At 45.7% G+C, this 16,474-nt stretch overlaps 1 protein-coding gene across 5 annotated transcripts in view; it reads left to right on the top strand.

Moving 5' to 3' along the window:
* The window catches only part of NCOA1 (nuclear receptor coactivator 1), a 224,407-nt gene that overhangs the window by 134,305 nt on the left and 73,628 nt on the right, over positions 1-16,474 (top strand). For all 5 annotated transcript variants that reach the window (XM_033145189.1, XM_033145190.1, XM_033145193.1 and 2 more), the window contains 2 exons: positions 1,563-1,668; positions 7,125-7,291. In XM_033145189.1, the coding sequence (XP_033001080.1) occupies positions 1,580-1,668; positions 7,125-7,291 (256 nt within the window). In that variant the 5' untranslated portion in view covers positions 1,563-1,579. The remainder of the gene's footprint in view (positions 1-1,562; positions 1,669-7,124; positions 7,292-16,474) is intronic.

Raw genomic sequence — 16,474 nt, 5'->3', positions numbered from 1 at the left:
TATAAAACTGTTTTGCTGCCCAAAGTCATTGTGCTAGCGCAGGGTTTCCCAGACTTGTCTCTCCAGCTGTTTTTGGACTGCAACTCCCATCATCCCCGCCACTGGTCCTGCTAGCTAGGGATGTTGGAGATTGTAGTCTAAAAACAGATGATGACCCAAGTTTGGGAAACCCTGTGCTAGTGGAAGCAGTGCATTGAGTATTGCCCAGTGACGTGTGATGGGAATTTTTCCAGTGCTTATTTCTCCAAGGAAAATGTTCTGTTTGATAAGTTCATTGGTGACAGTGAATCATGGCCATGGTCCCGTGTGCAGAGTTTTGAGGCAGGTGTCTGCAGCACAGCCTGACACGCCTCTTCTGGTGTTGGTTCCTCCCAAACAATGCCGGGAGGGGAGCACCGGGCCCTGCCACGTTGTGGGTAACAGCATGTGGGTGCCTGCTTCGTGCCTGCCAAGTTCAGCGTTGGCTGGCCAGGCTCCCCACTGTGTGGGCAGGCGGCACAGTGCATGATTGTTGTTTTCTTCCCACACCAGCATCACCCTCCCCAGATCCCAGCTTTGCAAGGCTGCTCAGGGAGGGCAGTGTGGGGATGCAGCAGCTGTGTGCCCTTCGATTCCAGCGGCAGGGGTGGGGTGGGGCTGGTTTATTCTCCGCCCCTCGCCCTGCCCCAGGCGGCGTGGAGACACATTCCACCACTGCACTAAATAGATTCCAACTGCATACACAATATTAGGCAAGCGTGGCAGCTTCAAAGTTTTCAGTTTTGTTTAAAATAAGCGTGTTAAATTAAGTTGCTGTATAGGGCAGGAAGGGGGAGCCTGTGGCCCACCAAATGTTCTTGGACCAACTGACCACTAGCCATCCTGACAGGGACTGATGGGAGGTGGGAGTCCAACAGCATCTGAAGACCAGAGATTCCCCACTCCTGTTCTAGGACATCAGAAAAGTTTCCAGTGCAAACTGAAAATCTTCTAATTTGCATAGGATTCAAAATTGTCCAGAAAACCGTCATCCCAGGTGAAAAACCTGAACGGGTGCATTCCATCCTGCAGCACCTTCGCTAAGCACTACCTTTATCAGAGTTGCGGTATTCAGCAATGAAGGAAAAAGGCTTCCTCCCTCTTGTTTCCCCAAGCAACCCCCCAAGAAAAATTATTCAGGGGGCTTCTCTAAAACTCCAAAGCAGATGGTGGCAAATGGGAAGAGGAGAGCATAGTGAAGACGGACCTGCTGCTTGTCTGGCTAGCCTTAGTGCATCTGTGTGTCACAACACGGTTGGGACCACCACTTCTCAGAAAGTCCTGCTAAAGGTTAGCAAAGCTGAGAAGGCATAATATTGCCGTATGTGTCAAGCTTTTTGCTTGAAAGCTGGTTGAAGGTTGGGCCATGGTGTCACGTGTCTGTTGAAAGAGAGAGGAAGCTACTAGAAAACACCTGCCTCACATCTCCTCTGTTGGATCACCCGAGCCTGAATCTGCTCTGGGCGAACCACGCAATATCTTGACTTTACCCATCCATTTTACTCTGCTTTGTCCCTGAGCCTTGTTCCTTGTTTGCTCCTCAGGTGTGAACTGACTCAACATGAGTGGCCTCGGGAACAGTTCAGCAGACCCGGCAAACCCAGATTCCCAGAAGAGGAAGGGGTCGCCGTGTAACACCCTAGCCCAGAGGTGAGTAAGGACTTTGAAGATTTGTTCCGTCCAGGGGTGGGGAGCTTCCTCTGTCATTCTAACACTCTCATTCTGCACAAGCAGATGGGAGCAGATTTCATCAACTCGAAATAGTTCACACTTCCCACCAGGGCTCGGGTGTTTGAGAGTAGCTACTGTGGAAGATGGAGCTCAACTTCCCATCTGCTCCTCTTCACTCCTTGGGAGCAACAGTTGGCTTGTTGCTGAATCTGTTTTAACTTGCTGATTAATTCAGGCTTTTAGTTCAGTCCACGTGCTACAGTTGTTTCGATTGCAAAACGAGAGAGAAACAGTGTCCGGTCCTAAAGTCCCACTGGCAATTAAAACTTGGAGGAGAAATATTGACCACCCGCCAGACTAAGTAGTATAATGTTCTCTTTTTCATCCAGAGATGGCAGTCTTCCTTCCGCCATGAACAGGTAAAGGAAACCTCTCGCTGCTCAGTTCTCGCCCAAGGGCCAGGTTTTAACTACGACTGCCACGTTTAGTTAGTTAATCCATTAGATTAAACATCAGAATGTAATTATTTGTTCAATTAACCATCCCCTCCCCATGAACTGACTGGCAATTTTTGTTAAATACAAGAACTTAGTGCCAGCCACCTGTGGTATCTCAAAAGCAGCGGTGCTTCCAAAATTCTCCCTCTCTGAATTTCCCAGCTGAATCTTGAACTTTAGCTTAATAGCTTCCTTTCCAGATTAGCACTGATGTGTCCAGAATCCAGATGCCTCTGGGGTTGGATTTACAAGATATGCACAGAGCAAACAGACCCAGTTGTTTCTTCCTTTACTTCTGTCCTTTCCATTCCCCTGGTTTGTCATTAAGCGCAGAAGCTGGCTGTCACGATTAATGCCTTCCTTCTTCAACTTTGTAAGGGCGTTGCATGCTCATGTAGGCCGCATCTTTTTCTAACTTGGCCACCCCACAGCTGCACTATAAGGTAGAAATGGGGTGGCCTTGCTCTGGTGGGAGGGATCCCACTCCAGTGGTCAAGCAAAATTTAGACAGAGACCCTTGTAGCATTGAGCAACTTTCTGGGGCTCCCAGACATGGGCGTGGGCCTTGGAACTCTTTGAAAATGTGGGTGGCAGGCAGGCATGAACCATGCATGATTCGCTCTGCCTTGTCACCTCCCAGGAGGAATGTCTTGAACATTTTCACCTCATTTTGGCAGCAGGGTCCCTCCACATGGCAATTCAATGTGTATTTGGTGCTACTTGCAACTGCATGCTTTCCCTAGAGTCCACATGGCATCCTCCTCAACCATTTTTGCCATTGAATCTGGATTTTTTGGTTCATAGATAATGTGAAAATGGGTTGGGGTGGGGATCCAATATGAAATCACACAATAAAGTATATTGTGAATCTTTTTGTGGACAGTTCTTTACATGGCTGGGGAAACCTAGCCATATGGGCAGGATATAGATAATAAAATTTACTATTAATTAATTTATTTATTATTAATTGTAGCACATAGCTGCTTTGTGAAAAACTGATCATGTGCAAAGCAAACTTACGTCACATGTACTTTCTGAACCAATGTTCAAACCAAAGCACTGCTATCCTTCAAAAGTCTCTGAATTCATACTTCTCTGAATTTTGCAAGGAGGTTCTGTATAGAAATGCACATACTAGTGCAAAGTGTGCCTATAAATGCATATATCAGCAAAAAGAAGGTATAAAAATCATTCTTTTAGGGAAAACAACTTCACCGAAATGTATACATTAGGCAACATTACATACGAAAAAGTGTATCTCAGATAAATTTGCTCTAAAATGCAGCTGAATTTTCGTGAAATCTTGGGGGGGGGGAATTGAAAATTGAAGAAAATTGAAAATTATGTGGAAAACTAGAAGAATGAGAAGCAGAGAAACTAAAATTAACATATTCTCTGGGAGAGCTGTCAGGGAGGGCCTGCTGCAGGGGCATAAAATAGAGCGAAATCTAAAAATTCAGATCCTCCCTTTTCCAGCAGAGGAGTTCAGTTTTTTAGCTCCCTCACCTAGTCCAAGTATGCATCCCTAACATTAGCATAATGGAATGGGAGAACGCTGTTCATCCTTCGTTAGAAAATGTCTTTCTCTTTCTCTCAGTCTCTCCTTCTCTTTTAAGATGGTTCCAGCTGTTTCATTTGCTTGCATCAACTAAAATAGACTACTTTATTTTTCATTTAACTATTATTTTATTCACTTGCACGCCCATGTCAGTTTAACTGATTGATTAAGCACTTCATCAATTAGCTTGTATGATTAATCGACTTGAGATATTTTTTCATTGGCTGTCAGCCCTCGTTCTAGCTTTGGGTCTGCTAATTTGCCGTTTTCTTTTGCATTAACGTCTAGAGAGTTTTAACTGTTGCTGGGGATTGTACTTTGGTGTGGTAGGAAGACTTTCTCGTTGAAATCATATCCTTATGATGCTTTTCTCTAGGGGAAATTGCCCTTATTCTTCTCTTTCCTACAGCTTACATGTTGCCATAGCAACAGGGGCATTAAGTTACATTCTTTCATCTTTAAATAAATTCATGCACAAGTTACTTTACTGATTCCCCCTCTTAATTTGACCTCAACAAAAATGCTCGTGCTACTATTTACTTAATATTTCAATAATCAGAGCAAACCCATCCTCCAGCAGATCTTCCAGATGTTTCAGTACCCCCTCCTTAACATGACAGAAGTGTGTCAGCAGTAAATCATACTGTGCAAGTTGGTATTAACTCTTTATTAGCAAAAATGCAATTTGCACAAGTGTGTCAGGCATAATGAGCACAGCAACTCATCCCTGCTAGGTCTTGCCCCATGGATCACTTGTCGAGACTAAAGTCCCCACCTCCCCACAGCTGTCTAGGTCCCGTGCTCTCCAGGGTCTTTCCTAAGCAATCTGAGACTGCGCCTAAGTGCCACCAATCTCTCCACCACCCTTTTCATGCCTCTTCTGCATCTGGGAGACCAGGGGAAGGGGAGCTCATCACAGCAGAAGGGGGAGTCACCTATGACTCGTCACCAGCCTGACTCATTTCTGCCTCTTTGCCTCCATCCTCTCCTGCTTCAGCTTCTGCTGTTCTCTCTGCCACAGACTTGCCCTGCTCACAAAGCTCTGTTACGTCTTCAGCATCCGACATCTCCACCCCCAGTCTCCTCGCTCTTCTCCCTCTGACCACTCATCGTTGTCCCACAAGCCACGCCCTGGACTATGAACCTTCATCCCTTGGTGCTTCCCCAGCTGGTTCCTCCCACCATTCCTCTTCGTTCAACCAGTCCATGACAGACAATCACAGTAGCCCTTATCTAACAGAATATTTTGGGGGGAGGGGGTTCCTGCAAAAGATAGCTTCGTTCCTGTTCAAGCTTCTAAAAAATGTCGATAGGCTTCTATATATGGCTTCTAACGCTTCAGTATAATCTCCAAAGAGCAACATGAAAAAGATGGAAATGGTTACTGAAGTGGCAGGACTGAGTGGGAACTGGGAGGGTGACCTGATACCTGCCGGGGCTGCATTTTGCGGGAGGGGTGGGGGCTTTGTTCCCTGTGTTGATGAAGCCCTGCTAACAGGAGGCAGTGCTGGGTGGGAGGGAGAGGTTGTGCTTCCCCCAGCAACGAAGATCCTGTAGTTGCCGTGCTGTGAAAATGCAGGATCTCCCCACCCCCTCAGCAACAGAATTGCAACCTTGGGGAAAGGCATCCAAATGCAACTCAGCAACAAACCGTGCTATCATTGCATTAAAAAAGAAAAAGAAAAAAGCCCGCAGAATTGCTCTTAGATGCTCCAAAGTATAAAAACAAGTAATTGCAGCCAAGTAAAGGCTACTCAGTCTTCATCTACATGGTTCCATGGTGTGTTGGAAGCTTCTTAGATTTGCTTATAAAGCGATTGCTTTAGCAGCTTTTGCAAACAGATTGATTGCCCTTCTTTCTTTCTTTTATTTTCTTTCTTTTTTTTTTTTTTAAAAAAAATCTCTTCTGCCTTTTAGCTTATTAACTTGCTTTCTTGGCTCACTGCCATCACAATTTATTCCTGTTGGCAATTTACCAGTTTCTTTTTGCCTTTAGTGGCCTCCTTATAACTTGAGCGGTTGAGTGGCTGTTCTGTGTTCATAGCCGTATAGCCTGCTGAGGCAGAGTGTGTGTGCAGAAGAGAAGTATGAGCCTAAACCAATGAGAAAGAGGGAGAGAGATAGAGAGAGAGAGAGAGCCTTGCATATTTCTGTGCAAAAGCAGCCAAAGTGCATTGCAACTCAAGAGCTAGCATAGGAATACTAAATGCGCTCTTAAGCACAAAAATGCTGGCTGTGATGATACCTAGTGCAGTACTTGCTAAGAAAATCCACACCTGTGGATCAAAAATCTCATATGCTAAGAGAAATCTCATATGCTGATAAAACTGACAATAAAAAGTCTGCATCCTCTTGACTTCTAGTAATGAGCAGGAAAAGCAGTATTTTGAGAACACATTATATGCCCCTGCATTCTTTTTGAATCCTTTTCATAGTCATGGTTAAGGTTGTATGAAATGGGCCAGCTGACTAGCCTTACATTGTACACACTGACCATAGGGATCTGCCTTATACCCAGTCAAACCATTGGTCCATCTAGCTCAGCTGGCAGCAGCTCTTGAGGATTTCAGGTGGAAGAGTCTCTTCCCACCTGACCTGAAGATGCCGGGGACTAAACCTGAGACATGTAGATACTTAGCAGGTTACGTGGTTGGTGCTGTGGTCCAAACCACTGAGCCTCTTGGGCTTGCCGATCAGAAGGTTGGCGGTTTGAATCCCCGTGACGGGGTGAGCTCCCGTTGCTCAGTCCCAGCTCCTGCCAACCTAGCAGTTCGAAAGCATGCCAGTGCAAGTAGATAAATAGGTACCACTCCAGCGGGAACATAAACGGCGTTTCCGTGTGCTGCTCTGGTTTCGGTGTTCTGTTGCGCCAAAAGCGGCTTAGTCATGCTGGCCACATGACCCGGAAGAACTGTCTGCAGACAAACGCCGGCTCCCTCGGCCTGTAAAGCGAGATGGGTGCCACAACCCCAGAGTCATCTGCGACTGGACCTAATGGTCAGGGGTCCCTTTACCTTTACCTTAGATTCTTAGCAAGTTGCTGTAAGGCCTTTATCACTGCATTTTATTATTAGCTGATGCCATACGTTAGTGACACTGGTCTGGTTTTGTTTTTACCGGCGTTTGAAATGGTTATAATATGGATGGAGTTGGATCAGATAATCTTGAACTGATGCCTGGACCCTCACCAAGACATCCCGTGACTTGTTCTTTGAATGGATTACATTGCAGTCGGGATCATATTCACAAAACACAAATATTCAAGAAACTTGCATCCTTATTTCGGGCTGTCCTTAGCGTGAATTTTAGATTATTTTAAAGCATGCATAGGCTTTGATTACTGAGGAACTTAGTAACTGAGCGTTGGTTTTCTCCAACAGCAATGAGAAACGGCGCAGGGAGCAAGAGAACAAATACTTGGAAGAGCTGGCAGAGCTGCTCTCAGCCAATATCGGAGAGATCGACAGCCTAAGCGTCAAACCTGACAAATGCAAGATTCTGAAGAAAACGGTTGACCAGATTCAGCAGATGAAGAGGCTTGAACAAGGTAAATCGGCAAGGCCCTTTGGTCTTTTTTTGTTTGTCACTGGTGTGTTTGAATGGTTCCTAAACTTTTTCAAGCCACACACCCCTTGGTTCAGTAAACTCATCCACAGTGTCCCATTGCCAATAAAAAAGCATTATTCAGAATAATGGTTTGCAAAGCCGTTGAGGAAGATAATAACACAATATAATTCAAAACAATTAATTGCACATTTGTTCAAAATCCAGTTTAAACTAGTTTAATTGTTTCAACAAAATGGATGGGCTTAATCCAATGACCCCAGCTTTTCAAAGTCTAATAGTCATTTACACCTCCAGCACCCCCCCCCCCTGCCGCCCCCTTGCCTCTTGGTGCCCCTGGGGTTAATCCACCCACTTTGAGAACCACTGTTCTAAGGCAAGACTTTCACAAGGTGTGGCCTAGATCCTCCTGGAGAGAGCGGTGCAGCAACTGGGTAATAAAAGTATATGATAAAAAAACATCCTTCCCCCACTGCTGAGTCCCCTTTCTAAACACCTTCCCCACAACAAAGATATGATAACCATCTTCAAATATCTCAAGGGCTGTCACGTGGAAGATGGAGCAAGCGTGCATTCTCCTGCTCTGGGGGGCAGGACTCGAACCCATGGCTTCAAGTTACAAAAAAGGAGATTCCGACTAAACATCGGGAAGAACTTTCTGACAGTAAGAGCTGTTGGATAGTGGAGTGGACTCCCTTGGGAAGTGGTGGTTTCTCCTTCCTTGGAGGTTTTTAAACAGAGGTTAGATGCCCGTCTGTCAGGGATGCTTTAGTTGAGATTCCTGCCTTGCAGGGGGTTGAACTAGATGGCCCTTGGGGTCCCTTCCAACTCTCCAGTTCTATGATTCTTTGAAGGAGGCATTTGCCAGGGAGGGTCAGTGGCACAGAAACAGGTCAGCACAACACATGCACACAACACACCCTCTTGACTCATTCGTTCTCCCCTACAAATGCCTCCCCTGCTCTCACTTGCAATCTCTGCAAACATGGGTTTTCAGACTGGCCTCAACTAGAGACCAGGCATTTAGGATGGAATTAATTGTGTCGTGCAAAGGAGAGAGTTCCTTCAGCACAAGCATTTCTGTTTGTCCGGTGGAGCCGTCTCCTACCCCTGTGCCCCGTTCCGAGAGTTCTCCTAATCACCCCGAGCAAATTTTGTGGATGTGTTTGGGGGTCCACAGAGACAGGGAGCAGCATAAGGGGCCTGTCACACTTTGCATATCTTGAGAGAGGCGAGGGTGCTACATTTTGGTCAGCAAATTCGCAGTCGCTTCGCACATTTCATGTTTAAGTGGCAGCTTAAGTGTAGGTTTAAAGTGTAGTGCGTGTATCCTACAGTCCTGCTCATTGCTGGCAGCCACCCCTTGAGTCTATTGACGGAAGCAGGTGAAGGTGTGTTGGATGGAATGGCCTTCTGTCTTTGCAAGGACTGCAGAGGTCAAGTCTCACAACCACCTTTGCTTTCCTTGATAGAGTTTGCAACTAAATAATATTTACTTGTAGATTGTTAGGGAGATCTCCACCATCAAACCACGACTGAAGTGTTATTGCGAACAGGCGCTTCCTTGCTTTATTTCATTTCAGCTTCATCCAAATACGGCTTAGTTAGTAAAAAGAGGCTGTCTACAGGGTGGATTGATTTAGATTAAGGCAATTTAAACCACTGATTTAAATTGCCCAGAAAAAAGACCAGTTTAAATAATTTGGTTTAAATAACGTTACTCATTTTGTAATTCGTGCATTTCCTGAACAAGAGTGTTAAAAATATATATATTGGTAATGAGAGCTTGTACTAATGGGTTTCCATAACAATCAAAAGTGGTTAGTTTGCAACTAAATGAAGTCTTTATATTACCTAGGCTGGGAGCAGCATCCAAATCTTCTGGCCATGCAGTCCCCGGACCTTTCGCGTTTGACCATTGTCTACTTAGAGACTGGAGTGGCAACTGGGAAATTAATAGAATCCCATTTAGCTGTAAGAAAACTTAAGTAAGACCACTCGCTTAAAGACAACGGCCATGATCCACAGCAGAATTCGGAGTGCTCGGTTGTGAGCAATTTCCCTTTCACTTCCTGGAATCACTTGCCCATGTCTTTCACATGAGGAACGTTTTGTCCTCTAAGGAGCTCATATGGTTCTCTCCGTCCCCATTTAAACCCTGCAATAGCCCTGTGAAGTAGGTTTGACTGAGAGACAGTGAAGGGCCCAATATCACTCGGTGAGCTTTATGACTCAACACTCTAACCACTACCCAACACTGGTTTTCAGTATGGAAAGTACATTTTCTCACTGCTTGGTGTGGTGGATAAAATATTCATAATTTGCAGCAACAATAAATACAATACATGACCCTTTATATTTATAGCACTTATCCTAGAACTCAAATACTTCCTGCATTTCCCCCCTCCCACCTTTTCCATAGAAGAAAACAAGAATAACAACTTAACTTTTTCCAGTAGCACCTTAGAGACCAACCGAGTTTGTTCTTGGTATGAGCTTTCGTGTGCATGCACACTTCTTCAGATACTTCTTCAGAAGTGTGCATGCACATGAAAGCTCATACCAAGAACAAACACAGTTGGTCTCTAAGGTGCTACTGGAAAGAATTTTCTATTTTGTTTCGACTATGGCAGACCAACACAGCTACCCACCTGTAACTGGAACTTAATTTTTGTACCCCATCCTTCTAAGTGGGTTGCCCCAGCCACTCTGGGCAGTTTCCAACATAATATACAAACAACACCACACATTAAAAGTGGGCTTTCAGTTCAGTGTGTTTGAAAGAGGATCTTGAGCTGTTACATTCTGAAGATATTTCATTTCTTCATTCATTCACTAGATTGGTCAACCGATTAATTACATTTATATCCCGTCTTTCCTCCAGGGACCTTAAGGCAGCATACATAGTTCTCTCCTTACAAGAATTCTCACAACAACTCTTTGTGGTAGGTTAGGCCGACTATCCCAAAGTCACCCCGTGAACTTCAAGGCAGAGGCTGGGGGTTCAAACACAGACCTCCCCGCCCCCAGACAGGCTCTCCTACATCTGCAGTGTGGTATAGCAGCAAGAGGACATTTCAGTGTTTACATCTTGCTATGTTACATTCAGATTTCATTCTAAACCGAGTTACTGTTTTGTTTTTTAATAACATTGTAACTGACATTTTGAAATAAAACTGGTTTTAAATCTTTCAGAATCCAGGTATATATATATATATAAGATTAATTGTAGAAAGAGCCAGGATGCATGGAAAAGCACCCTGCGAATCCATCCACTGAGGTCTTCCCAGTGTCACTCAGCCTCATTCTGCATTGCCCAGCTTCCGTTTTTGGGTGGGTGGGGGCAAGAGGCAGTAGGAGAGAAGCCCTTTAACAGGGTCAGTGGGGGTGGAAATAGCCAGGTGGAAATAATGCATATTTCCAGAGAGAGAGAGAGAGAGAAGTTCCAAGAGTTTCTGTGCTCTTTCAATGGCCCTTGGGAGAGAGCGGTGCCTCTCTCGTTCCCTGCCCTCCCCCTGTGGCTGAATCGCAAACGGTTGGGAGCATGAGAAATGGTGCTCTGCCAGCAGCTCAAGGCCTGCCCTGCAGCAGTCCCTCCTTTGCTTGGAAGAAGGCGCTCCATATTTCTCCTCGAATGAAATGCTCGCCTTGTGGCACCAGCAGCTCTTTTCAAAAGACAAAGCGCAGGGCGTGTAACTTGTCAGCTTGCCTGGGAGCGAAGGCTGTGCTTAGCATCCCAAGATGCAAGGGGGTCGGGGGGGGGGGGGGAAGAGGGCCTGAGGCTTTTGCAAAGGAGGTTGGCTGTGTCCCATAATATGCATGTTCCATGTTTTCATGGCTTTACTCCTGTCTGTTGTGCTCCTTGGAGGTAAAATACCGCGCTTGCAGGAAGCCTTGGCAACTGATGATGCCCTCCTGATCGTGCCTCTTCGTAGAAATGGGATCGTGCCTGCCTTGTTGTTGTTGTTTAATTCGATACTCGCACTTATCGGGATTATTGTCAAAAGTAAAATGGATGGTTTCCACATTAGGAACCATGTTATTCCTGTCCCAAGTTAAATATAAATGTGTTGGGGACAAAGAGGTGTTGTTGGTACTTGCGAAAGTGTCTTGAGATTCTAGTCATCTGTATTCCTCACTTTCTTCCAGTGTAGAGAGTTGGCTTAATTTTTTTTAAAAAAACAACTGTGTGTGTCAAATTTTATATGTTGGTATTTATGCAAAATGTTTTGAATCTAATTTTGAAACAGGCCCTAGCTGAAGTGTAGCATACGTAGTTGGTGTGCAGAAGATGTTGAGTTTGTCTCTGACATGTCTAATTGCATCGCTCTTGGATAACACGACTGGTAAAGGTATCTGTATAAGACTTGAGATCTGTTCTCTGAACTGTAGGTGGTTATAACCCAGATGGACCAATGGTCTGATGCTCTAGTGGGCAGCCGTATATCATTGGGTAAAACGATGAGGATATGAAAGCTTACAAGTTTCACATCAGTTTGCCTTCCCTTGGTGCCCTCCTTCCATTTTGGGACTACAACTCCCATCAGCCACAGCGAGCATGGACATATTGATGGGAGTTGTAGTCCAAAATACTGGAAGGGCAGCAGGCTGGGGAAGGCTGTGTTGGACGAATAGAAATTTACTGAACGTTTACAGTTGCTTGAAATAATTTATTTCATATTGCACTAAGGAATCTTATAGTATATCGAAGTGAAGTTGTCTCTGCCCTTGTAGCTTTCAGGTGTGCTTCCTCAGAACACTAATAGTGGTTGCTTAACGGGGCATTCTAGTTATAGCTGAAACAATCTCTTTTATCATTGCATTATTTTCCACAGCTTTTTAGACAGGAACTACCCCAAAGTTTCGGACAAAGAACTACATTTGATCCAGTTCCCTCTACTCAAATTTTGACTTTGGCTTTGACAACTGAAAAATACTCCCACACATGCTAAACAGTTCCTAGAAAGAAATTTTCCCTGTGCCTTTTTGTGGGTGTCAGAAGTGCCAGTCTTTCTGGAAAAACACATCATTTGGGCTGTGTATGGAGGAGAAACAGCCATGGTCCCTTCTGTTGCTTTCTGTTGCCTCAGGAGTGATACTGTGGAACCCAGAGGTCAGACAGAATTTACCATATTTTTCGCTCCAGTAGACGCACTTTCCCCCTCCTAAAAAGTAAGGGAAAATGTCTGCGTCTTTTGGAGCGAAGGCTCTCCCTCAGATCGCTGTACAGGGACGGTGATCGGAGGGAGAGCTGGTAAAACGCTTTGAGTGTGAGAGTCGCGCACAGCATCAGGCTCTCCCTCCAATTGCTGTACGGGGAGCAGGGAAGGAGGAGTCCACCCCTCCTTCTCTGCTCCCTGCACGGCGATCAGAGGGAGAGCCGGTAAAACACTGCGCAATCGTAGGGAGAGCTGCGAAGGCAGCATCTCCCTCCCTGACCCCACACCCCAATTCTTCCCTCAGTGAAGGCAGCATCTCCCTCCCTGACCCCACACCCCCAGTCTTCCCTCCGTGAAAGTACGGTAGCATTTTTTACTACTCGGGTGGAGGAGGCGGCAGCAGCAAGATGAACATTTGGGGGCACCCACAGGTGCCCCACGCAAGTCCCTCCCTCCGCCACTGGTCTTGCCGGGACAGTAGTGCCTTCCTTTGCAGAAGTGTGAAATTTGAAAGGTGGTTGTGGTTTGGGACTTGTGTTGTGTACGAAGGTGTGAATTACCGGTAGGTAAGTTTGACTTTAAATGGGGATTGAATCAGATTTCTCCCTCATTCCTCCCTCATACGAAAGCCCCCAGAGCTCTCTGCAATGAACAAAAAAGAAGAAAGTCCCACTTATTTTGGCTTTATTAAAATAATTGTGTCGGTCCAAACCATACAGTCCTTAGATCTAAGGGACTCAGTGTGGGAAGCTCATATATTTCCATTGTCTGCCCCCCTTATTAGGGGATAAAGACTCTCCTCATTTGTTAATGACAGAGATGGTGGTTCTTAATGCCACAGTTGAGTGCTGTTTACTTTACATTGTTGAAATATTATTCTGGTATACTGGTAGTTTATTAAATAGCATAGTTAGTACAACATTTTTAGTACAATATTCCCCCCCCCCCGTTTTCCTCCTCTAAAAACTAGGTGCGCCTTAAGGTCAGGTGTGTTTTATGGTGCGAAAAATACGGTAGACAGGGCATGTAGTTTGGAAACTTCCGTTTGGTATTGAGGGGTGTCACATTTCATGCACATTACAGATGAAACCAGAAGGGAGTTTCTTATCAGGTAAGTGCTTGAGAGTCTCCCGCTTATTGCCTCTTCAGCAGTCATTAGTTTTCTTGGCAGGGCACAGCATGGCTGAACATTAACGAGAGCAAGAGCTTCAACACTGAGTGGTTCCTTGAGCTTTGCTCTCCATTACCAGCCGGTCTCTTTTCTGCTGACCATGTTGTTTGTGGGGGTGGGAGGAAGGAAATTGCACCTTTTCAGTTTCGCTCCATTTAACTCTGGGCTGTTGGGCATGACACGATAGCAGAGTATTATCTTAGGCAGGGATTGGGAGGCCGAATGTGGCCCACAACATCTTTAAATCTACCCTGTGGCCTCTCCTCTCCAGCTCTGCCTGTAACAGAGCAGCTAGGTTTGTAGCAGTGGGTCTCCTATTGGCACCAGCTTCTTATTATTTGGAAGCTTACTGGCTATACGGGAAGATCTTCTCTCTTAAGAGTGGGAGATGAATGAATGATCAGTTGCGGGGGGAGTGGGAATGGTTGAACGGGATGCATGCATCTGAGTGTGAGACATCAAGAAGGTGTCTGTGGCCCCACTCACCTTTTGGGCTCCAGCCCTGTCCATTGCTGGCATGCATTTTCCAGCAACTATTAGCACCAATTTGTGCATTAGATTTCTGTTTTTGCTCATTGGTGATCTTCCACCTCTGGGTACCTAGGGAAATGTGATGTGTGGATATGGTTCACGCTGCAGCCCTCAGAGGTTAAGCAGGTTATATACTTGAGAAAAGTACCACTAATAGGTCTGTTTATGTTCTCTCCCCCCCCCCCCCCCCAGCTGTGCTTTCTGCAAAAGCCGCAGGAGTCTTTACTAGAAGACTGGGGAAAGGCGGGTCTTGTAGAGTTTTGGCTGGGGCGGAGAGACTGTTGGGAGAAAGGGCAAGGAGAGAAGGTGGGGACTGAGCTCCATGTTCAGGTCCTGGAGGCAAGAAAAAGAGAAAGAGCATCGCCTTCAAGCCCTGCTCCCCTCCTTGTGATTTCCAGAGGTGTTTGACTGGCAGCTGTTGAAAACAGAATGCTGGACTAGGAAAACCCCTGGACTGATTCAGCAAGGAAGTTCCTACTGAGCTCTGGTCCTGGTGGGGACACGGGAGAATCAAAACTCAGTACTCGCCTGCTGCCTTCTGCAATATTAAGGCCTAGAGCTGTTTGTTCGAGAGGGGGCAGAAGGACATGGTTATTTGGATGTAAGGTAATGCGGTGGCGATTGTTGAGAGTTAAGAAGCATAAAACGGCATGCCATACGAGAGGGACTCACACAAGTTGATGGAAATTCTTCTCCCCACCCCCACCCCCAAACCGCTGGGAAGCCTCGCCTAGCCTTCCTGATACCTGCACGTTTACCTGATGCCCTACTCCTTTCTAAGCCATAGTCCACATTCAGTGAGGAATAGAATCTTGCAGTGTTGTTTGAAAATTGAAACTTAAGGTCTTGGAATAATTCTGCATGTTGTTGTTGTTGTTGTTTGTTGTTTTTCCAGTTGGTCACGAATATTCAGAGGCATAAAATACACAGACCCAGGCAGAATTCAGAGCCTTAGACAAAGCAGTAGAACAGTTTTCATTGCAAAGATAGGATGTGGTGCAGTGAGTTGCCTGGCAGAGTTGCATGTGGGGGCAGCAGAAGCCTAATGAGCTGCAATGTTGTTTGCTCAGCTGCAGAAGAGTCAGATGCCACCAGTCACTCTGCAGTGAAACTTAGGGGCTACATCTCCTCACTCTGCTTGTGGTTGGAGTCGGGATGCTTCAGGAATCCACCAGGAGTGAAGAGTGGTGCAAAGGAAATGCCTTTCAGAGCTCTAGGACACAGGCCAACTGATGCAGAAGAGATGATGAATCTGACTTCATTAGAGCTTGTAAATGCTTCCTTCCTCGAGTAGAAAGAGCTATAAACATGTGCAGCTACTTTACCTGTTAATTATTACTATGCTCTGTTTCCTCTCCTTTCCTGGGCTGCTTCCTTATGAAGGTCTACAGCAGGAATTCACCAGGGCAGAGATCCTGGTTCAAACTGTCCCAGTATCTCACATTGTTATGGCAATGTAGAGCTGACCCACTCGCTTGCAAAAAGTTTGAAGGGAAGGTCTACAAAGGTGTTTGCCCAGGAGTAAATATTACTTTCCTCTGACAAGTGTTCAGACGCATAGCCATGATTTCCTTTCCCCTCCACACTTCTGCTACCCTCTGTTTCAAAGAAAGATTTAGCTCTGCCAAGGCTCTGTGGCTTAGCTGTACCGATCCCTTCCCAGGGTTGAGTATAATCTGAAAAAGAAAAATAATTTTACACAATTTTAGCCGGTGTGATTGATCTGTGCTGTGCTGTGCTTACTTATTGGCGGTACTCTATATACGGTCTGAATTGTAGGCCCTCTGGCATTCAAAACCAGAAGCCAGGGCTAACGAGATTCCTGGCTGCAAATAAGTTCAGGGAATAGCTAAGTAGGAAAAGAGAGACTGGTTGCTGTGGAATTTCTAATGCAGCAGAGAGAGAGGGATTTTCAAATAAAGAGGCGGCAGACCAAAAAAAAAAAAAAATCCCCTTCAAATTCCGTAAGCAGAAATTTTTAATGGATGTTTCTCCGGCATCGAGAGCACTAATTGGAGCTCTCTGCAAACAGCAGAGTTGCAGAGCAGCAGGTGGAAGTTAGCAATGAATGGAAACAATCCACAGTTAAGTCTCCCCTCGCCAAGTGCTCCCCAGAGGCAGTTCCTCCTGCTGACGGATTTCAAAGCTTGCCCCTCATGAAGAGGTGAGAGGGCAGCTCTTCCTCTTCCTCCCCAACCGGGAGCATCTCATTTGTTTCTCTCCCTCGGAATTAGAGGGAGGAGCCCAAGGGAGAACACAGGAGGCCTTCTGAATCCACCCCGCGTGCCTATACATCAGCGGAGGC

Source organism: Lacerta agilis, chromosome 3 (assembly GCF_009819535.1).
Source record: "Lacerta agilis isolate rLacAgi1 chromosome 3, rLacAgi1.pri, whole genome shotgun sequence".
NCBI classification, from domain to species: domain Eukaryota; kingdom Metazoa; phylum Chordata; class Lepidosauria; order Squamata; family Lacertidae; genus Lacerta; species Lacerta agilis.
This window is presented reverse-complemented; position numbering and strand designations above follow the sequence as displayed.